The sequence below is a fragment of the Macaca nemestrina genome, chromosome 7, assembly GCF_043159975.1.
Source record: "Macaca nemestrina isolate mMacNem1 chromosome 7, mMacNem.hap1, whole genome shotgun sequence".
NCBI lineage: Eukaryota > Metazoa > Chordata > Mammalia > Primates > Cercopithecidae > Macaca > Macaca nemestrina.
The window spans coordinates 70,320,039-70,343,010 of record NC_092131.1 but is presented as its reverse complement, the minus strand read 5'-3'; the positions used below and the strand labels follow the sequence as shown (position 1 = coordinate 70,343,010).

At 37.2% G+C, this 22,972-nt stretch overlaps 1 protein-coding gene across 15 annotated transcripts in view; it reads left to right on the top strand.

Moving 5' to 3' along the window:
• The window catches only part of LOC105478007 (tetratricopeptide repeat domain 6), a 253,314-nt gene that overhangs the window by 176,178 nt on the left and 54,164 nt on the right, over window positions 1–22,972 (top strand). For 13 of the 15 annotated variants that reach the window (XR_003017162.2, XR_003017159.2, XM_011734967.3 and 10 more), the window contains 6 exons: window positions 5,947–6,081; window positions 7,332–7,481; window positions 8,315–8,455; window positions 9,729–9,842; window positions 13,283–13,402; window positions 18,986–19,059. Coding sequence is in view for 13 of the 15 variants with exons in the window: in XM_011734967.3 (XP_011733269.2) it covers window positions 5,947–6,081; window positions 7,332–7,481; window positions 8,315–8,455; window positions 9,729–9,842; window positions 13,283–13,402; window positions 18,986–19,059 (734 nt within the window). In the remaining 2 variants the exon portion in view is untranslated. The remainder of the gene's footprint in view (window positions 1–5,946; window positions 6,082–7,331; window positions 7,482–8,314; window positions 8,456–9,728; window positions 9,843–13,282; window positions 13,403–18,985; window positions 19,060–22,972) is intronic. The other 2 variants (XM_011734969.3, XM_011734971.3) reach the window with 2 other exon arrangements.

Genomic DNA, 22,972 nt, shown 5'->3' with positions numbered 1-22,972 from the left:
AAGTTGTGCGCTTGTGTGACCGTGAGTGTGAGTGGAACCTGTGACTTGCTTCTAACCAACAGAGTATGGGAAAGATGATAGGACGTCACTTCCATGATTATATTACGTTATGTAGTAGACTGGAGAGAGAAATTCCCTTCCTGGCCTTAAAAAAAAACAAAGAATTATACTATGAACTGCTTGTGGAGAGGGTATCATGGCGGGGAACTGCTGTGGCCTCATGGACCTCAGAACAATCTTCAGCCAATAGCCAATAAGAAGCCTGGACCCTCAGTCATGCAGCCATAAGAAAACGAAACCCACCAACAATCAGAATGAGCTTAAAAGAAGAGAAAAGAAGTTTTCAGATGAGAATGTAGCACAGTTGACACCTTGACTGAAGCCTGGGAAACCCTAAGCAAAGGACTCAGCTAAGCTATGCCCAGACTCCTGGCCCCTGGAAACTGTGAGATAAGAAATGTGTGTTGTTTTAAAGCATTCCGTTTGTGGTATTTTTTATTTTTTGCAGCAATAAGAAAATAATACAGATGGAGTGCTGCTATAACAAATACCTACAAATGTAGGAGCAGCTTTGGAATCAAGCAGTGGGCAGAGGCTGAAAGAATTTTGAGGAACATGACAGAAAAATCTTCAATCACCTCAAACAGACTGTTAGTAGATACCTGGTTTTTAAAGACACTAGCATTGAGGACTCTGAAGCAAATGAGCAACATGTTATTATTTTTATTTAGCAGTTCAAAGCTTAGTAAAATTTTCTCATATAGTTGTATGGAAAGCAGAACTAATAACTCAGAGCCTGGATACACAGCTAAGATAATTTCCAAGCAAGGTGTTGACAGTGCTGCCAGCTTTCTTTTTGCTTCTAATAGTAAAGTGTGAGAAAGGAGAGATAAGAACTGTTAAACAAAATAAACCAGGACTTGCTTATGTGGAAAATTTTCAACTTCTCCAGATGGCAAAAGAGGACAAAATTCACTATCAAGAGAAAAGGACAAGGTGTGGCTGGACAGCACTTTGCTAAGATCTTAGAAGGATCATGAGGGCAGAGTATTCAGTCACACTAGTTCTCTTTCCTTTCAAGAGATTAAGGACATGCCTTACAAATCTTCTTAACCAAACCAGAGGATCTCTAGAAGCTTAAGGGCATTGTCCCTCAGACATCTCAGCAGGAGGCCAAAGTAGAGAAGGAATTTTCTTGAAAATAGTGGATGTGGCTTTTGTCTAATGAAGTGAATCCCTGTGAAATCCATGGAAGATCCCCAGAGTTTTTAAGAGAATTATTTCTTTATAAACACTGATAATTTGGACTCAAACAGACAGAGTACAAAACGAAAGAAGGCTGTCAGACCTCAAAATCATTCTGGCAGGAAGTAGGTTAATAAAACAACTCAGCTGCAAACATGTACAACCTTTTATAAAAAAGGAAAAAGGACCCAGAAGGCAAGACTAAGAACCCACAGGATGACACTAAGGGCCATAAATGTTTTGAAACCTAATCAAGAGACTGAGCGTTTGCCCAAATGTGTTTCAGAACTGCCATGGACCAGTGGCTCATTTTAATCTCCCATTTTCCCCTTTTAAACCAGAATATCTGTGGATATTATTCTATGCCTATCTCACCATTGTACATTGGGTGTTTTGGGGACAGATGCCTTGTCTCTTTAATTTCACAAGTTCACAGATGGAGAGAGAGCAATTGTGCCCCAGGAGTGGGACCTGGTGGATTTTACTTGAATGCCTCATCTAGACTTGGACCTGCTTTAAATGATGAAATTTTAGATGTTGAGCTGATGCAATAATGAGCTGAGACTTTGGGGGACCTTGGAATGGAGGAACGTATTTTGCATGTGGTAAGAATGTTGAATTACTGGGGGCCAGATCATTGGAGTCATCTGGTAGACACACTCTAAGATTATTATTATTATTATTATTTTGAGACAGAGTCTCGCTCTGTGGCCCAGGCTGGAGTGCAGTGCCGCGATCTCGACTCACTGCAAGCTCCGCCTCCCAGGTTCACGGCATTCTCCTGCCTCAGCCTCCCGAGTAGTTGGGATTACAGGTGCCCGCCACCACGCCCGGCTAATTTTTTTGTATTTTTAGTAGAGATGGGGTTTCACCGTGTTCGCCAAGATGGTCTCGATCTCCTGACCTCGTGATCCACCCGCCTTGGCCTCCCAAAGTGCTGGGATTACAGGCGTGAGCCATCGCACCTGGCCTCTTAAGATTATTCTTAATCATACCCTATGTTACCTCCTCACCTTCCTTGAGTATGTGCAGGACCTGTGACTTGCTTCCAACCAATAGAATATGGCAAAATTGGTGGGGTGTTGCTCCATCAATTACGTTACAGTATATAAGACCTTCTTAGCAGAGTAAAGAGAGAGAGGTTCTCCTGGTGGCCTTGTTGTGACTTCCTGTGGAGAGAGTGATGTGGTGAGGAACTGTGGGCAACTGGGACCTGAGTGCAGCCAATAGCCAGCAAGCTGGTATCTCTTATTGTGGTTTTTATTTGCATCACACCAGTCAGAATGGTGATTATTAAAAAGTAAGGAAACAACAGATGCGGCCGGGTGCAGTGGCTCAAGCCTGTAATCCCAGCACTTTGGGAGGCCGAGATGGGCGGATCACAAGGTCAGGAGATCAAGACCATCCTGGCTAACACGGTGAAACCCCGTCTCTACTAAAAAATACAAAAATCTAGCCGGGCGAGGTGGCGGACGCCTGTAGTCCCAGCTACTCAGGAGGCTGAGGCAGGAGAATGGCGTAAACCCGGGAGTCAGAGCTTGCAGTGAGCTGAGATCCGGCCACTGCACTCCAGCCTGGGTGACAGAGCGAGACTCTGTCTCAAAAAAAAAAAAAAAAAAAAAAAAAGAAAAAGAAAAAAGAAACAACAGATGTCGGCAAGGTTACAGAGAAATAGGAATGCTTTTATACTTTTCAACCATTGTGTAAGATGGTTTGGGATTCCTCAAAGACCTAGAGGCAGAAATACCATTTGACCCAGCGATCTCATTATTGGGTATATATCCAAAGGAATAAAAATCATTCTGTTGCAAAGATACATGTGTGTGTATGTTCCCTGTGGCACTATTCACAATAACAAAAATGTGGAATCAACTCAAATGCCCATCAATGATAGACCGGATAAAGAAAATGTGGTACATATACACCATGGAATACTATGCAGCCATAAAAAGTAACGAGATCATGTCCTTTGCAGGGACATTGACAGAGCTGGAAGCCATTATCCTCAGCAAACTAATGCAGGAACAGAAAACCAAACCCTGCATGTTGTAAGTGGGAACTGAACACTGAGAACACATGAACACAGAAAGGGGAACAACACACACTGGGGCTTGTAGGAAGAAGTGTGGAGGGAGACAGAGCATTAGGAAAAATAGCTAATGCATGCTGGGCTTAATACTTAGGTGGTGGGTTGACAGGAGCAGCAAACCACCATGGCACACGTTTACCTGTGTAACAAACCTGTGCATCCTGCATATGTACCCCAGTACTTAAAATTAAAAAAAAAAAAAAAAAAAAAAGAAGCTGGGGCTCTCAGTCCTGGAGTCTCAAGGAAATGAAGTCTGCCAACAATGAGCTTGGAAACTGATTCTCCCAGTCAAGTTTACAGAGGAGAATGTAGCTCAACTGACATATTGATAGCAGCTTTGTAGGACCTGGAGCAGAGGACGCAGTTAAGCCATGCCCAATCTCCTGACCTGTGGAAACTGTGAGGTGATAAATGCTTGTTACTATCATTTGCTAAACGTGTAGTAATTTGACTTGTTGTGATAGAAAATGAATGCACCTCTGGTTTGGAATCAAGCACTCTTGCTAACTTCATTGACTTGTTTTTTTTTCTTTTTCTTTTCTTTTCTTTTCTTTTTTTTTTTTTTTTTGAGATGGAGTCTTGCTCAGTCGTCCAGGTGGGAGTGCAGTGGCACAATCTCAGCTCACTGCAACCTCTGCCTCCTGGTTTCAAGCAATTCTCCTGCCTCAGCCTCCTGACTAGCTGGGATTATAGGCACGTACCACTATGCCCAGCTAATTTTTGTATTTTTAGTAGAGATGGGGTTTCACCATGTTGGCCAGGCTGGTCTTGAACTCCTGACCTTAGGAGATCCACTTGCCTGTGCCTCCCAAAGTGCTGGGATTACAGGTGTGAGCCACTGTGCCTGGCCTTCATTGGCTTTCTTATTGCAGATTCTGTGATCATTTCTCAGTATGGATCATGTCTACTCTTTTGTTCACATTTGGAGTTTTTGGTCTCTGTATTCTTTGAGGACTGCTTTTTTATATTTACTTTAATCTCCTCCTCCCGGCCTGTCCCCTGTGACTTTAGCTGGATACCTGATGTCACCATCAGCTACCCTCTTCCATCCAATAAATAGTGATGTTAATATAATAGTGATATTAGTGTGTATATATATATATATTCTCTTGGTTCTAGTAATAGTGATATATAGTATTTATATATACTATAGAAATATAGTAATAAATAGTGATGTTAATAGGTATATATATTTTCTTGGTTCTACTTCCTAGATATTTCTCAAATCCACTTTCTTTCTTTATTTCTATAGCTATTATCCTGGTTTGGAACATATAATTAAAAAAATTTTTCTTGAATTATATAGCTGCATTGTTGTACTCTTCCAAGCTTTTATCCACACAGCAGCCACAGTACTTTCTGCAGACCATAAAGATGACTTATCTGCAAGCCTCTGCAGATGTCCCTCAGATGACACCATAAAGTAGTGAAAGAGAGAGAGATGGGGGAAGCAGGAGGAAGTGAAGATGTGTTCATTTTAATTTAAACGGGATGGAAGGCTTGAGTAGACAAGTTTTTTGGACTTAAGGAGTCAGTGAAGGGGCAGAAATCCAGACGAGGAAGGAAGTAACAGGCTGGTCAGGTGGGGCAGAAGGAGATGGGGTCAAGGACAGCTTTTGAGGAGTTAGCCCTGAAAGGAATGAGAAAGAAAGCAATTCAAAGACAGGAGAGAAAAAGGTTAAAGTGAATGAAGATATAGATTTGTTGAAAAGTAGAAAGGGGGGAAATTGAGACAATAATCCACTTTTTCTAGGCAAGGTCATGTGCTGAGAGTGAGGACAGAAGGAGGGATGCTGGGTGACTTGCAAACACGTAGAGCTAATGCTCGATAGAAGCCATAAAGGACACTTAGCATATCCAAGTGAAATCTCATTGTTTCTTTAGCAACTTAATACAATTAAGAAGATGGTATGACCAGGAACAATTATTTGACTTTCTATATAAAGATATACAAGGAGTAGTTAAGTATTAAATGGCATTTCTATCTTTTTCATTAATGAGACTTTTGAGTTTTTCATTTAATGAGACTTTTTCATTAATGAAACTTTTGACTATTTTGAACGTTTTCATTAATGAGACTTTTGAGTGTTTTGAATAAATAAATGGGTGAGTTTTGGAGGTGGTTTATTTTTTTGATGCCAATAAAACCCTATTAGGAGGACAGCAGGACACAATAAAAATTGATTAAAATTATGTCAGATATTATCAGTGGAGATCTTTTACTACCTAGTAGCTTCCTAGTATTCCATTCAAAAAAATTATTAGGAAATTATCAATAAACTAGTTTATAAATTTAAGCCTGACTTAAGCTTGAGTATAGCCTTGGGAATTTACAAATTTTAGTTCTAAAGATCCATGTCCATAAACCTGTTTAAGTACTGGCTTGTAGGATAGGCATCTGGGTGGAACTCATGAGGGTAAGACTTCTGAACTGGATTCTCTTCCTGTAGTGTGCTGACAAGACCTGTAACTTCACCAGGTCTGTTTGTTCCCAGATAAAGTAAGAGTAGAGGTGTGTGCTCTGTGCTCCTTTTAACATATAAGGCTGTAATGTTAAATCAATAGTGGAAAGAAACATTTCCTGCCCCCTCCCTGCTTTTTTATCATTATAGGAAGCTGTGAAAATGCTTAAGAAGGCTTTGGATGTCATTTCTCATTCCGATAAAGGACCAAACACCACAGCAATTTCAGCAGACTGTCTGTATAACTTGGGTCTTTGTTACATGGAGGAAGGCAATTTACAAATGGTATTTCGTGTATTTAGGAGTATAGATTATTTGTAATTTTAGAGACTGGTTGCTTGTATGCAATTCTGTTTCCGAAGACCACGTATACAGTGGGCAACTGGTCCAAAGCTGCTTTTGAAGCTTGGCTCATTACAGTCAGTCTGCACCCTGCAACACCTAGGACATTGTTTTATTTAGCCAACATGTTTTATTTGATGCTTGTTTGTCAACAATATTCTAAAGATTAATGTATGTTTCCCACCAGAACAATAAATCTAACTGCAGGAAATTATTACAGTAAAATAATTTTATCACATTAGTATGAATTCACTTATTAAATTTTAAGTACTTTAAATGCTTTAACATAATGTAGAATAAATGGAAAAGATTAGGGCATTCTGGCTTTTCTTATTGATCATTGAACAATTCAAATCAGATTGAAACGGGTTGTTAAGATGGCCAGATACACTGAAAAACAGTTGATTCAATTATTACATATTTATCCAGTCTTTGGTGATTTTAGGCAAGTCTTTACTTCAAAATTATCACTGATATGACAAATATGTAAAATAATTGATACTATCTGATGGCTAATGTTGGATATTCTACAACTCTATCTCTAGACACACACACACACACACACACATACAGACACACACAGACACACACATACGCACGCACAAATACACACACATCATTCTAATTCTTAGGTTCATGGAGTGGACAGTGTTTTAAAGTGGTATTGGTATACACAAAAAAAGAGGTGCACTATATTAGTTGTTCTATTAAGAAATTCCAGTAAGTATGAGACAAATTACAAATATTTTACATGTTTTTAGTCCTTTTGAACAACAAGAGCAAACTCAGCTTTGCTTTAAAATGTGGGGAAAATTTTTAGAGTTCTGTGGTTCTGAAGTTTTATAATGATGCATTTGCTGGATCCTAATGGAAAATAAATGTGCTAGTTGTGATTTCTTTGAAGAAACAAAATCTGAATAACAATTAAAATTATACCACCCAAAATATTGTAATATAACAATATGGGTTATGTAGACCTTAGTCTGGGAATAAGACCTTTAATTATAATAATCATCTCTACTTGTTTCTAAATATTAGTTTTATTTGTTCCATGAGATCCATTAGGAGAAATGTATTAAAATAATCCACAAATAGAGTGAAACTTTTCAACAATAGTTATATACTGTAATTCATTAACATTTTAAAACAATATGTCACTAAATGGTTTGCATTTTAACAATATGCTCCTGTAGGCTTTTGATTCTTTTACAAAAGCTGTGAAAGCAAATCCAGATTTTGCAGAAAGCTTTTATCAACGAGGGCTTTGTAAAGTGAAACTCCACAAGGATAGCTCGATTCTGGATTTTAATCGTGCCATTACCCTCAATCCAAAACATTACCAGGTATTTAAATAGATGTTTTTAGTGAGTTGTAAAGTGTTAATTTTGGTAAAACTATTAAATCTCTTATATGCCATTGTTATTAATTAGCACCAATCAGTTTCTTATACCTACTTTTCACTTAACTGTATTTTGATAATCCAAATAGCTGTATTTCTCCTTAAACTAAAAGTATTTTTTCCATCAGTGATATTATGATGTTATATATAAATGTATATGTGAATGTGATGTATGTAAATATTGTTAATATATTAATGTGGCTGTTAATACTTTAAAGTTTATATACTCATTAATTTTACTTACTTTTTGTTTTGATGTTACATAGATTCCTAGCTTTCAATAGACTATACAGACAACACAAAATTCAATAGGTGAAGCTTGATTGCATCTTGATTTTAGGAATCTACAAAATTCGAATCTGGTCTAAATATTAGATGATTTTAGGAAATTTCTATAAATCATCTTGGATATATAATGGCAGTGTGGTTATGTAGGAGAATGTCTTTTTTTCACAGGAGATGCATACTAGAGGACTTGGGGTAAAGTATTACCATATCTACAACCTGTTTTCAAATAGTGCAGGAAAAAAATAGAGAAATATGGCAAAATGTTAATAATTATTAACTCCAGGTGATAGGTATTTATCATTCTTTCAATTATTCTGTGTCATTTGAAATTTTTTTTCTAATAAAAGAAATTTTTTTAAAAGACTATATTTTAATACCCTCTTTGGGAGGCATAGATTTGTTCCAAGTATCATATATTTTGGTAGAATTGGTGCTTTTACTAAAGCACCCATTCCTGCTTTCTTTCTCTCTCTCTCTCTCTCTGAATAGGCATATTTAAGCCGAGTAGCATTCTATGGTTTAAAAGGCAGGTATTCCAAAGCAATCTTGAATTGTAACAAGGCTATAAAAATTTACCCTGAGAGCGTACGTGCCTATCTCTACAGAGGAGTTCTGAAATACTACAACAAGGTAGGGCCATTTCCTGCCTGGCTTACTGAAATTTTAGGGTGGGAAGACTCTTATGCTAGGCAGGGGACTCACTTACTTTTTTTCTTTGTGGTTGGGAATCACTGTGATATGAAGGGCAGAACTACATAGAAAACTTTACACTTTCCCAATTCATATTTTTTTCACAAAATAATGGTATTTATTTTTTATATTATATTTTAAATAACATTTATTATTTATTTTTATTAAGAATGTAGCATATATTCATTGCAGAAAATTTGGAAAAATACGGAAGGGAATAAAGGATTATTATCTCACCATCAATGATAATTCCTGAGTGCATTTGTCATATTTGTATTTAGTCTTTTACTTTCCTCATAAAATATGATATATATTTTCCAAAATTTGGACTATGCTACTTATATAACTTGTTTGGTGCCCTGCTTTTTACACTTAATCTTTGAAGATAGTATTTTGCTGACTGCATAATATTCCACCATAATTTACTTTTAATTACTTTATTGTTGAACTTTTTGATTGTTTTAAAAATTTTTACTATTTTACTGTTTAAAATAATATAGTTATATACATCTGAGAACAAAATTGCTGCTTGGGTTTATGATTGGTTCTTAAACAGAAGTTACTGGGTTAAAAGTTGTGAGCAGTACCATTGATATGTGATACTGCACTGAATACTTTATTTCTCTCTACTTTTCTTTTCTGATCTTTCTTTGTAGCCATTTTATATGAAATTTTTACAAATAATACCTTAAAGCAAAGGTAAGACCTTGCATTATGTGTTAATTCCATGAAAATTACTATCTATAGAAATGGATGATATAAGGTATCAGAGAAGAATCAAAGAGGAAGCAAAAGAGAACAAGGGTAGAAAACATGCTGATTATGTGATATGACAGTCACAATGACAGAAGCAAGCAAGCACTGGTGAATGTTTGCTGCATTAATATGGTTGGCTTTATTTTATTTTACCTAGAAGTATGATTTTCTCCTTGCCATATACTAACACTGGTAATAAGATATTTACCTAAATTAAAGTTGTTGATATATTTAATTTTGTTTGTAGGTAAGAGAAACTATAATGATAATTTCTACCAGGAGATTTTCTTAATTAACTCTATGAAAGATTAGCTTCAATGTGTTAATTTCACAGATGATACAAGGAATGGTTAAATGAGTGTTTCAAAAACTCTGATAGAAACAAGAATTTATTTTATGATTAAATTTCAGTCCATTATGATTTTCCTTTCTCACATAATTACTTTTTTCTTTTTAGACTTATAAGCTAGCAATTACAGATTTAACCACAGCTATCAGCATGGAAAAAAATAGTTATATAGCATTTTATAACAGAGCATTATGTTACACCAAGATAAGGGAACTTCAAATGGTAAGATGACCATTTTAGTAAACAATGTGTTTAAAGTGTTTAATAAATAACATGCATTAAATAGCTTGTTGATTTCAGTCAATAAACATGTAATAAACAATACATTAAAGCATTTGTAAATTCATTTGAGGCATTTATAAAGTATTTTCTTATTACTTCTGCTAGAATTTTCAAAAGGAATTCCTAAGAAATACACACATATAAAACTTGAGAAACCAAAGAACCATTTCAAAGAATATTTAATTTCTTTGTTGGTGCTCACGAAATTTTCTTATATAATTTCTGAAAGAAGTCAAATGAAAAATTAAGTTGATAATGCTTATAGAAGCATTTAAAGGCATTTATAAATTAAATCCATCACATAATTATCATTTGAATAAATGTTTCTACCGTATGCAGAATTTTTTATTTTTTTGAGACGGAGTCTCACTCTGTTGCCCAGGCTGGAGTGTAGTGCTGTGATCTTGGCTCACTGCAACCTCCACCTCCTGGGTTCATGCCATTCTCATGCCTCAGCCTCCCAAGTAGCTGGGCCTACAGGCACCTGCCACCATGTCCGGCTAATTTTTTGTATTTTTAGTAGAGACGGGGTTTCGCCATGTTAGCCAGGATGGTTTCAATCTCCTGACCTCGTGATCCGCCTGCCTCGGCCTCCCAAAGTGCAGAATTTTTAAAGCAGTAGCAATCACTAGCAATATTGTGGTTTCAAAATTTTAATGTTAGCTACAGCAGTTTGTGTAGGCATTCTTTTGTTTGGTCCTCAGACCACACATGTAGCATGGAGTATGGAGTGATGGTTTTCAGCTCCAGGGACCAGTGACCAGGTTTGGCCCATATTTTGAAGGCCTGTGGGCTGCAGCAAACCTTTTTTTCCATTTGTCTTGATCCAGCGTCTGCCGGAGCAAACTCTTGTTTATATTTGTAATCTTACCTACTCTCTTCTCTCCTCTGTTGGTTTGGTCCCTTTTCAATGAGGATTCCTCACTGGGAAGCAGCTAGTCTTGTGGTCTTTCAGAATAATGTCCCATCCTCTTCCTCTGTTACTTGCCTCCCTCTCCTTATTCCTGCCCATGTCCGTAGTAAATGACGCATTCTTTTAAAAGGCTAGGTCACATTCCTGCTCTTCTTTGTTCACACACTCCCCAGTCTGTGAAACGTGGACAGTGAAATCTGTTTAAAACATTTAGAAATTTAGAAATGTACAGGCTTTAGAAGGGAAGTTGAGAAACTTTGTCTCTACCTAAGAGGATATAAAATTCTTGGTAACCAGATTATCAGGTTTCCTTCAGAGATGTTGATAAATGAATAGCTAATTTTTAACAAGGGGATTGTTAAGATGCTAGCAGCTGACAGAAAGATCATTTATTAGAGTGACCTGCACAACAGGGGCCTTTGAGGATTCCCTCCCCAACCCCATTCTTGTAGGAAAGGTAACCCTGAATAGGAGAACAATGGGCTGGGGTGGGGAGGGAACACTCATTGTTTTGTTATCTCAGATATGTGAAAGAGCCAGTGCCCTGTTAATAAAGAAAATGCAAAACTACCTAAATCAAGTAAAACTAAATTACGATAATAAAATATTGGTGATTTCAGAGCTGCCAGGACTCTGAAGCATTTTATCCAATCTGCTAACTTTACAGATGAGGAAATGGAAGTAGGGAGAGGTTCGAAAAACCATCCAAGTCACACAGAGGGAGTTAGTGACCTATATTGTTGTCCACAAATTTGTTTGCTTCTGGGTTAACAGTGTTTAGGTGGCTTTGTAAAACCGTCTGACCTCCAGCATGTGGACTGGATGTCATTAAGCAGTGTGTCCTCCTCCACCTGTTTCTCAGCATTCCTGCCATCCCTAGCCTGAGAAAAACCAAGTAACTTTCTGCAGAAAATGCACTTAGGCATTCTCCCAAGATATAGTTTCATAAAAACTAAGGAAAGATGAATTCTGGTTCTAACACTTGATATTAATAAAAATACTGAACAGTTACCACTTATTTAGGGTTTATTGTATGACAGGAACTGAGCTAAATGCTTCACTGAGATACAATCAAAACATTTTTAAGTAGATCCTTGTAACAGTATGATGAATTTTTAACACGCCAATTTTGCAGATGAGGAAGCTAAGGCTTAGTGTTAAGTAATTTTCTCCAAATTGAGGAGTTAGTAATGATAACAGAGGCATGGCACAAATCCAGGAGAGGCCAAGGCCCTGACCCTTCCTCTTAATCAAAACCTGTGTGCTCCCATCCCTACCCCTTACCATCATTGATCTTTACGAAATCTTATTTCCCAGTTTTTATTTCCTCTTGTGTTGCAGATTCAGCTGCTCAGTGGATCTCCAAGGCATCATACTGGTTTCACATAATGTAATTTAGTAAAAGAAAAATGTTAGACAATTTGTGGCTAATATTCTAGGTTTGGTTTTTTCTTTTTTGACAAATATTACTATTTATTTTTATAGTCCTGGCAATTTTTATTTATGGTTATGCCACAACATACCTATAGGATCTTTAACTGCACATTTTTAAAGACACTTGAGCAACCAACATTAGGAAACACCAGAGGAGGGCAAATGAACAAATATAAAATGCTCTTTGTCATTTTCAGTTGGCAGATGCTACAGGCATAATAAGATTTAGCCCTTTTCTGTTCAGACCATATGGCTGTTTTGGACAGAATGTTCAGTAGGAAAATGGTTTAAGAGATTCAGCTCCAAACCAAGTTTAGGATGCTTCTAGTACCTAGTGCAGAGTAGAAACCAGTAAAATCTTGTTTAGTCAGTGAATGTAAAAAAAACAAAAAAAGTTAAAAGTAATGGAGAAGGGTCTGAGTTGATTCTCAGATTACACTATGTGTCTTTTAGAAAAATGAATATATTTATCAAAATATTTTGAGGTAACTTTCATACAAGTGCTTATTTGTTAGTTTTATTAAGATCTATTTTCATTGATTCATGACTTTTTCATTGTATACAAATTTATTGAATGCATGGTATGTGCAGGCTTGATTCTTGTTACTGGGCTTAAAACAGTGAACAAAATGGATAAGCTATGGCTTCATAGAGCTTAGGTTTCAGCAAGGAAAACAATACAACACTAAAAAGAAATTATATATTTAATGATCATTTGATGAAACTACTGAGTCAGGGCAGAGTGCTAAATCCCTCTCTTCCAGCTCATACACCAACGAAAATGTATGGGGTGACTTGCAGGTAAAACATGAAATGCAAGCACAGTGTGCACTGCTTATTGAAAAGTGTCCATGATACTTTTTGCCTAAGGGTACCCTTTAAATCTAACATATGGTTATTTTGGCCATAAATTATAAAACAAATTGAACTAACCATTGGGTCCTAGTTTGGACATAAATATATTTGTTCATAGCCAATGAATTCAGGCTCTAAAAAGCTGAATCTATGTTACAAATGATTATTTTATTTTTAGGCATTAACAGATTATGGAATTGTGCTGCTTCTTGATGCTACGGAAACTGTAAAACTAAATACGTTCCTTAATCGTGGACTCATCTACCTAGAACTAGACCAGTATGGCTTTGCATTAGAGGTAAGCCTTCCTGTTATGTGAAGAACCCACTTGATTTTGCACATTGACTTCTGAGAACTAGTGAACAAGATTTTATTATTATCAACTGGCAATATTAATGAGTGATAGCTTAACTTTAGCAAGAATTCTATTAAAATACTTGAAATGACTAATACACTCTGTGAAAAAAATGTGTATTTTTGCTTTGTTTGGATTACAGATAAACAGCCAATACATTTTTAGACATTTCTAATTTGATCAAGACCATCACTTCTTTTAAGGGAGTACAGACAAAACTCAAGTTACTTAGTAAATAAAATGATTACTGTAACGTGTACTCTGCTGTTTAGTGGTAACTTTCTCAAAATTTTCCTCTTTTCCCTTTGCAAATATAGCAAAATAAATCTGTTTCAAACAGGGCAGGAAATAGTTGCTCAAAATGGGCTACTGGTAACAGGTTTTTAAGTTAGTGGTGACAGGCGTTCAGAATCAGTAGAAAAAAGCATAGACAAGGTATTCAGATGAAACAGGTAGTTTAAATGTATTTCATTAAAGAATAATTAGGCCGGGCGCGGTGGCTCAAGCCTGTAATCCTAGCACTTTGGGAGGCCGAGACGGGCGGATCGCGAGGTCAGGAGATCGAGACCATCCTGGCTAACACGGTGAAACCCCGTCTCTACTAAAAAAAATACGAAAAACTAGCCGGGCGAGGTGGCGGGCGCCTGTAGTCCCAGCTACTCCGGAGGCTGAGGCAGGAGAATGGCGTAAACCCGGGAGGCGGAGCTTGCAGTGAGCTGAGATCCGGCCACTGCACTCCAGCCTGGGCGACAGAGCCAGACTCCGTCTCAAAAACAAACAAACAAACAAAAAAAAGAATAATTAAACAAAATTCATCCTCATTTTTAACTTTTTATTTTTATTGTCTGTTTGTAACTCTTAGATTAAGAAACAGGAGGTAAAAATTAAATAGCAATTTGAAATGTGTAGTTAAATAATAACAGTTTTGCTTCTTTGTCTCTGAGGAACTGCAAAATAACATATGGAGTGGAGTACATCCTGTTCTTTTCACCTCCCAAGATGATTATTTTTTCTATTTCTGGAGTCATTTTTTTGAGATTCTGTGCAACTTAATCATTTACCTTTGAGGAAGTTTACGCTATGAATAAATGTGATCTCAATGTTTGAATACCTTTAAGCTTTTTGATATATTAAAAATATTTTTGAGCTGTGTCACTAGGTATACCCTCAGGTAGATGGAAATAAAGAACCTGCCTGTTTGTAGTAGGCAAGAAAACAATGGGCAACAGTGTTGAGGTGGAGAGAGTGAGATAATGGAGATGGGGAACAAGGGACTGCAGCTGTTAGAGAATTAAATGCAGGGCCCATGTTATCCTTTGTGTAAAGATTTATTTAGTACTAAGCAACCACTAAACAACTGTTGCACACTTGCTACACACTGGGTCCTCAACAATGCTGCACAATTTATCATTGTAACTTACAGAGGAGGAAACTGGTATTCAAAAGAGGTTAAATAAGGCCTTTCCACAGTAAGTACTGGGGTAACATCTGAACTCAGACCTCAATTCCAAATTCTATCTTCTTTCAGGCAAGGCACTGGCATTAATATATGGAGATAAATGAGACAGAGTTCCAGTCTTTGAGGAGCTGATGGTCTAGGGAGAGTCATTCTTGTCCCCTCTCTTTCCTCACACCCCACATCTGACCCATTAGCAAGTGCAGTCAGCTCTACCACTAAAGCATATTTTGAATTAAATCATCTCTCATGATTGCCACTGCTATCTTCCTTTCAACCAGTAAGTACTGGGGCAAGAGCAGAACTCAGGTTTCAGAACTGAATCATTTATCTTCTGGACTACTGTAGTAGTTTCCCAACTGGCTTAAGGTTCCACTCTTGCCCCTCTACATGCTATTCTCTAAACAGATGCTACAGAAATCTCTTAAAAATATAAAGCAGATCAAGTTATTCCTTTGCTCAAAACCCTCTGATGGCTTCCCATCACACTTAGAATAAAATCTGAACTCTTGACTGTGACCAAGCAAGACATTACTTGATACGACTGCTGCTCACCTCTGATCCCGTCATCAAACATTCTCTTCTCTCCACTAGTCATGCCACCCTGGCCTTTTGCCATTCCTTGGAAATGCTGAGCTCCCTTGCTGCCCTAGGACCTTTACACGAGTGAGTCCCTGTGCATACAGCACTCTTCCTCCTGATCTGTGTATGATTCATGCCATCGTTTCATTTAGGTTTCTGCTGAAATATGACCTCTTCAGTCAAAAAGGTAGAAGCTAAACTAAAATGGAATATTAAAAAATATTAAAAGAATCCCATATAAGTCTAGGAAGGGGAAGCAGAGGAACAGAAACGGAGAAAATCAGCAGAAAAGAAATAATAAAATAGTAGACCTAAATCCAGCCACACCAGTAGTTATATTAAATGGAAGTAGTCAAAATACAACAATGAAAATCATGAAAATGTCTGATTGGAATTTTGTAAAAGTCCCAACTATATTTTGGCAACCAGAAACACATTTTAAATATAGTGGTATAGATAGGTAACAACAAAAAGCTGGAAAAGATATATCACAGAAACACAAATTGAAAGCAAAAAATTCAATTTTTCTCTATGTGAAGTTAAAAAATTAATTAAAACAACTAAAAAACGATGTGAGCAGGGGAAGAAGCAATGAAATATGTAAGACTGAGTAATTAGAGGTCTGCATGAAAAATCAAGAGAAAGTAGAATCTTTAAAAACACTTTTAGTGGGAAAGATTGATTAACAGAGAAGCTGAGTAGCCTGAGTGCTGAAAACATTAGTTAGTTGAGAGCTGTATGCCCTTCATAGGAACACTTTGTTCAGGAAGCATTTCGACTGGGATTGTTTGTGAAGTTATGGCTAAGTTAACCAGAAGTTAATGGGTTAAGAACATTTGTTTTCCTCTTTTCCCTCTTGAAAACCTACCAAGATAATAGTAAAGGGATTAAAAAAAAAAAAGTTATAATGCTGCAAGGTTACAGATAGTAGAGAAGAGATGTTCAGGCACCCCAAACTGCCATTCTCGATCTAAATCCCTCAAACTTAAATATAAATGGGTAGCCAAGGATCAAAGCTTAAGGGAAATGAAAGAGCGACTAAAACAAACAGGTTGTCATAAGTATATAGCAGTGGCCCCCAACCTTTTTGGCACCAGGACCGGTTTCATGGAAGATAATTTTTTCAGGGGATTCAGGTGGCAGGGTGGCAGGGTGATGGTTTCGGGATGAAACCGTTCCACCTCAGATCATGGGGCATTAGATTCTCATAAGGGGCACACAACCTAGGTGGGTGCAGTTCACAATACGGTTTGCACTCCTATGAGAATCCCGTGCTGCTGCTGATCTGACAGGAGGCAGGGCTCAGGCAGTAATGCTTACCTGTGGCTCACCTCCTGCTGTGATTGAGATGTAAGATTGAGATGTAGATTGAGATTGAGATGTAGATCTACATCTCGTATTCCAGGGGTCCCCAACCCCTGGTATATAGAGCTGATGGGAGAAGGGGAGGCATGTGAAGTGGTAGTGTGAGACTGCTAAATTCTATTCTATGTGGTACACATTAGTGACTGTGTGGTTTGTTATTTATCATCCTTATATTACAGAGATAATTAATGCAGAAGAGAAAAATTATAATATTAAATAACAGTGGCTAACTTTATTCTAAGTAATGCTAATAGTCATCTTTTATGTCTATTGTTGATAATTACTGCCTAATTACCATGTAGTATAATAATGATTATGTAGAGTCAAGTTCACTTTTGTAAGTTTCATCTGATTACAAAACCGAATTTGTTTTAGCCTTTTAAGTTACATGGTCATCCTTGAAACTTCCAAAATTCATGGGAATGTTTGTATTAAAGCTTACTTACACTTGGAAGTTTGCCTTATTTTTAGCAAAAAAAAAAAAAAAATCCTCCTAGAGAGATGTCTGGAAGCATTTTTATTATATTATATTTGATTAGACAATAATTTAAAAAATTTTCTTCCAAATAGTTCCATTTGGTATCAAATATGCTTCTTGAATCAATGTGGGGTGTCCACATCTACAGGTTGGTCTGTGACTAATACTGCCTCCTCCAGCAGGATCTCTGAGTGCTCAGATTAACCTTACTACTCCCTCTTCCACCTCCAATAACAGCAGAAAATTTATCCTACCCTTCAAAGACAGTCAGCCTCTTCCCTCTGACATAGCCAGGGAGGGTTTGTGGAAGGGAGGAGGCAGGGAGGGAGAGGGAGAGTGTGGGCTTTGATTAGCTCCTTTCTGGCTGGGTAGTGTCCTTTGGGGCTGTAGAGTTCCAATGTCTGGCTTCCAGGAAGGAAGCCTGGAGGGGTTTCCTTTTGCCACTCCAGAGAAGAGTGTAATATTCCCTACTGCTCTGCTTGATCAAGTGAGATCACAAACACTGTCCAGGAAGATTCCTACTGAAGCAGTCTTCTGGGGGAAAAAGCAGTGCTATTTTCATTCCTTCACAGATTCAGTACTCTTTCAGAAGCCCTTCCTATAGTATAGCAATCACTAAAATAAATCTACATCTCATATATTAATACATATGTAAATATCATGCAGTTGACGTGATATAATATTTTGTTTTGCAGTTATATATTTGAATATTTTCTTAATTTAAATTTCTTATTAAAAATAAGAAAATTAAGAAATAAGAATACTGAATAAATATTCAGTATTAATTCAGTAATAAAATATTAATTCAGTATAATTCAGTAATAAAAATAAGAAAATTTAAATTTTCTTATTTTACTTCAGGCCTCAAATATTTCTGTAGGACTTTGAAGAGCCATAAGCTTCAGACACTGTCCCTGGGGCCTGATAGAGAAAAGAGCTCTGGGCTACCATGGCATGATCTTTTGTGGACTTAGCCCTTTGAATGCTTTTAAACAGCCTCTTTCTAGTGGCCACTGGGATCCTTCCCAGCTGACCTCCCTAACTTCAGATCTGGCGATTAGAGTTTCCATTTCTCCCTCACAGGAGGGCTTATGGATCCTTGACAAGAGATGATTTCTCGCCGGAAGTGTGGATTCCAAAGGCAGCAGCAGCCCCAGCTCATCCATACAGAAGGCCTGGTTATGCCCTTTCCCCAACCTGGATGCCTGTTTGTCCTATAGTCATGTAACATCAAAGGTTCTCTCCAGGTGCATTTCCTTTTCTGTCTAGATAGAGAAGTCTCCAGAGGAGTTCACTGGGAATAAACAATAGAAAGAAAGTAAATGAGATAGATACCTCATTACCCATTGCAGGGCAAAACCATAGGAAAATAATCTCCATTCTTGAGTAGAGACCAGTAGTACAAGATTCTGAGTGAGTCTACAATAATAGGTTTCCTTTGTTTCATCTGTTCTTATTTGATGTGATGCTACAAGGAAAATATAAAGTTTTAGAAAGATGTGTATTTTAATGCTTGTGTCACATGTATTTAGGAAGATGTGTATCTTAATGCTTGTTTCATTGTGGAATCACAGTTAGAAGGAAGTTTAAGATAGCACATAAAATAATGTTGCAAAATTAACAAAAGCTTATAACATTATTTCAGGATTTTAAACAAGCTGCTCTGATAAGCCAGACTAACGAGAGCCTTTGTCACGCCACTGCCATGTGCCATCACAGGTATGGAGTGCAATTGATGTCCAAGTGGAAGCAAGCGGGACCATCAGACTTATCTAATTATCACCCCATAAACAAGCCAGGAGAGAATGGAAGAAACTGGGAGAAATTGTGAATGTGACAGAGTACAAAAACGGGGAGGGACACAAAGAGTTCCCTGTGTAGACACGGGGACCACATTTAGTGTTCCTCAGCACCCTTCTGCCTTCTAATAGACTCTTCTACACAAATTAGCAGGCAAATGCTTCCATCATGGCATTGGGCAGAGTTCATCTAATCCAAGCATAGACGCTGGGAAAGGATCATGGCAATATATAGAATAAAATTATGTGTAACTCAAAATAGCTAAGCGTAAAATAATTAATTTTGTTCATAAAGTGGGACTATTATAAAGTCTCTTTCCTGGAAGAAAGGGTGATTTTAAAAACTTATGCATTTTTAAGAAAAGTTTGCGTTTAAAAACATGACTAAATCTAAATAAAAAACACCAGCAAATATCTACAAAAAACACAATACTTAAAGCAAAGTTACTTCTTCCTGGGTTTATTATAAAAATAAGTTATAGAAGAAGAGATGAAAACACTTAAATAAGGTTAAAATATAGAAGATAATCAGCTTAAAATATACTCTGAAATAATATTATAGTGTATAGACTTTGCTAGCCATAATGCTTATGTTTCTACATATATATTTGACATCATAAAATTAACTTTTAGTAATTTTGCTTTTAAAATTATAGAGATTCAGCCTGTGAGGATTTTAATATGTGATAAAATGTATTTGATCAAATAATAGTTTATCACTTTTTTCCCCCTAAGAAACAAATAATACCAGTTAATTTGGAGGATTAAATTAGAATAGTTCCAAATTATGTAGACTAGGCTGTATAAATACCCAGTTTAAAGAGTAAAACATAGTTTGAATTATTTAGGAAATTGACATCCTTTTTTCTTTGAGGACATATATAGTACGCTACATTTTCCTATGAAAGTTTATTTTTTTTAAATTTTATGGGCAGAGTAATACCATAACTGGAACTTCTGAATGTGTCTTTGTGTTAAAAGGCCTAACCTGGTCTCAGACCTTTCATTTTGTACAGACAGCGAAACCCGGTCATACTATTGTCTATTTTAATCCAGCAACCTTTGTGCAATCTATCTCTTTAAGTAATTGTCATTCTTAAGAAGGGATGGAATAACGATGACTGATGTGTTTGTTTTGGTGGGCGGGTGAAGACCAAAAATGTCCGAGCTCATTGCATTCTGTTAAAATTAAAAACAGACTCCAAAACTACTCTCTACCTCACTCCTAGGTTTAGGAACCATTAGAACCAGTAAATTTCTCTATATGTCGGTTCACAATCTCTTTTATGAAATGTAATCACTGGGTATATACTGGAGAGCCTCCTTGAGCTGATACTGCTTTGCAATTCCAAATAACCAACTTTCATCACCCAACTAGAATCTCTATTGTTCTTTAATAAAAGTAGAATTTAAATCAACTGTACACCTGTGAAAACTCAGAGTCCCAGTTCCACGTGTTCCACGTGAGTTGTGCTGAATTTAACAATAAGGAGTGTTCAGTGATTGGTCGTATATATATATTTTTTGCTTTTCAAGGTGAGCTATAACATCCTTAAGCCACAGATGCATGGACTGTAACTATGGGGATTTATTCCTGGTGTGTCTTACAGTAGGGAAAGTAAACATTTTCTCATTTGGAAAAATTCTTTAAAGAAATAAATTTTTAAATTTTAAGACTTTGATCTTTGATCTCGTGGGGTTGCAGACTTTTGAAGTATCCTTTGTATATCTCTGGTTCTCACTCTTGTGGTTGCTAGGAGACAACATTCCTTAGGCTTGAATATCCTACTTGTTGCCCAATTTAGTCACCACTAGTGTTATGGTAGAATTAATTTTTAGAACTGAGAACGCCGCTTTCATATTTCAAAAAATATCATAGAGGGAGATTACTCAAAGTTATATATCCTATCTACTTTTTACTTCAGCACATTTATTTTACTATTCTTACATATTGGGGCATAAAATATTTTTGAGTCTTTAACTCTTCAAGCCAGATTCTTTAGTTTGGGCAAGGATTTGTGATTTATTTGTACAACTCAGTAGGGCACATCTGGTCACGTATGTGATTAATTTGGAAAATGCAGTGGACCTTTGTGTCTGTGGCCTAGTGGACAAGCTCAGCACACAATCCCTTGTTCACAGAACACAGTAAATAGAATCATGCATCTCCAGGAAGTGATCACATGGCTCTAGATTTATGCGAACACATTTTATTTTAGAAAACCTCATTTAACATACTTTTACACTTGTGGTAACTGGTGCTTAACAATGTATATCTCATTGAACGTGTATCCTGACAAGATCATAGATATTCTGCCACATTCTCCCATTGGCTAAATGCCATGCAGTTACTTAACAAGGGCTTCAACCTGTAGGACACTGTGACAGACACATATTCAGAGAAATGAAATTACTGTTTCCACAGTGGCATCTGCTCATTTTTTTTTTCCTGGTCTATTGGTGCAGGAGGCTGGGGAGCCTCTGATTTTCAGCACTTTTACCTCCCTGGACTTGATTTTAGTCACTATCGGCTTTGAGGAGCTTGCTAGCTGTCTTTCAAGATCTCTTTTCAGTTTTAAGATTTAATGATTATTTACTTTGTCTGAACAGACTAGTTGTTCATTAAAGATTAGTGCTGATAACTTGATGGGTACAGAAAAATAGCTTCAATCACTGCCATTTGGTAATTCACAACTTGTATGACATTGTGGTGAGCTTCAGTTCACTGCCTTATTTTTCTAATTGGTTAAGCTATACAGAAGGGAAGATTGTATTTCATAAACCACATATTAGAATATGTACTCACAAAGGATTTTTAATTTCACTGGGTAAGAGGGGCCAGGGTGTATGATGCAATTTGGATGTCAATATTACTACGGGCATTTCAATGAATTTGGGGAGAATATGAGAGAAAGGGATTTCCCTGGAAATGTCCATTGAAATGCTCACTATAAGTATGCATCATAAGTAAATGCTTCACTACCCACAGATAGAAATACTAAACACAACAAAACCTCTCTGAACCTATCAAAACTAAATGCATTTTACACGGAATGACTATTATTCCTGATAAGGAATTTGTTATGCTATGTTTAGAATTATTGCTATACTACAGTGAGAAGGCACTTGGAAAGGCAAAGTGGACTTTTACTTCTTTGTCTCCTTCCTTCCTTCCTTCCTTCCTTCCTTCCTTCCTTCCTTCCTTCCTTCCTTCCTTCCTTCCTTCCTTCCTTCCTTCCCTCCTCCCTCCCTCCCTCCCTCCTTTCTTTTCTCTTTTCTTTTCTTTTTTCTTTCTTTTCTTTCTTGAGTCTCACTCTGTTGCCCAGGCTGGAGTGCAGTGGCGTGATCTCGGCTCACTGCAACCTCTGTCTCCCGGGTTCAAGCAATTCTCATGCCTCAGCCTCCTAAGTAGCTGGGACTACAGGTGCATGCCACCATGCCTGGCTAGTTTTTTTGTATTTTTAGTAGAGATGGGGTTTCACCATGTTGGCAAAGCTGGTCTTGAACTCCTGACCTCAGGTGATCCACCTATCCCGGCGTCCCAAAGTGCTGGGATGACAAGCATGAGCCACCATGCCTAGCCCGACTTTTACTTCTTAAATAGTGCCAATTATCAGGAAAGAGAGCACAATTTCATTGTATACTACTTAAGGAAAGTGACCTTGTGTTTTCCTGAGTAACTCAAAAGGCGGCGTCTGATTCCCATATGTGGATGTTAACCTTTGCCTGCTTGTAACATCAGAAGCAAGCTTTCTTAATGCTTCACTGTGGATTGTTGTGTGAGCTTCTAGAAGAACACCTGTTGCACCACATTTGGGAAAACATGGAGCAAG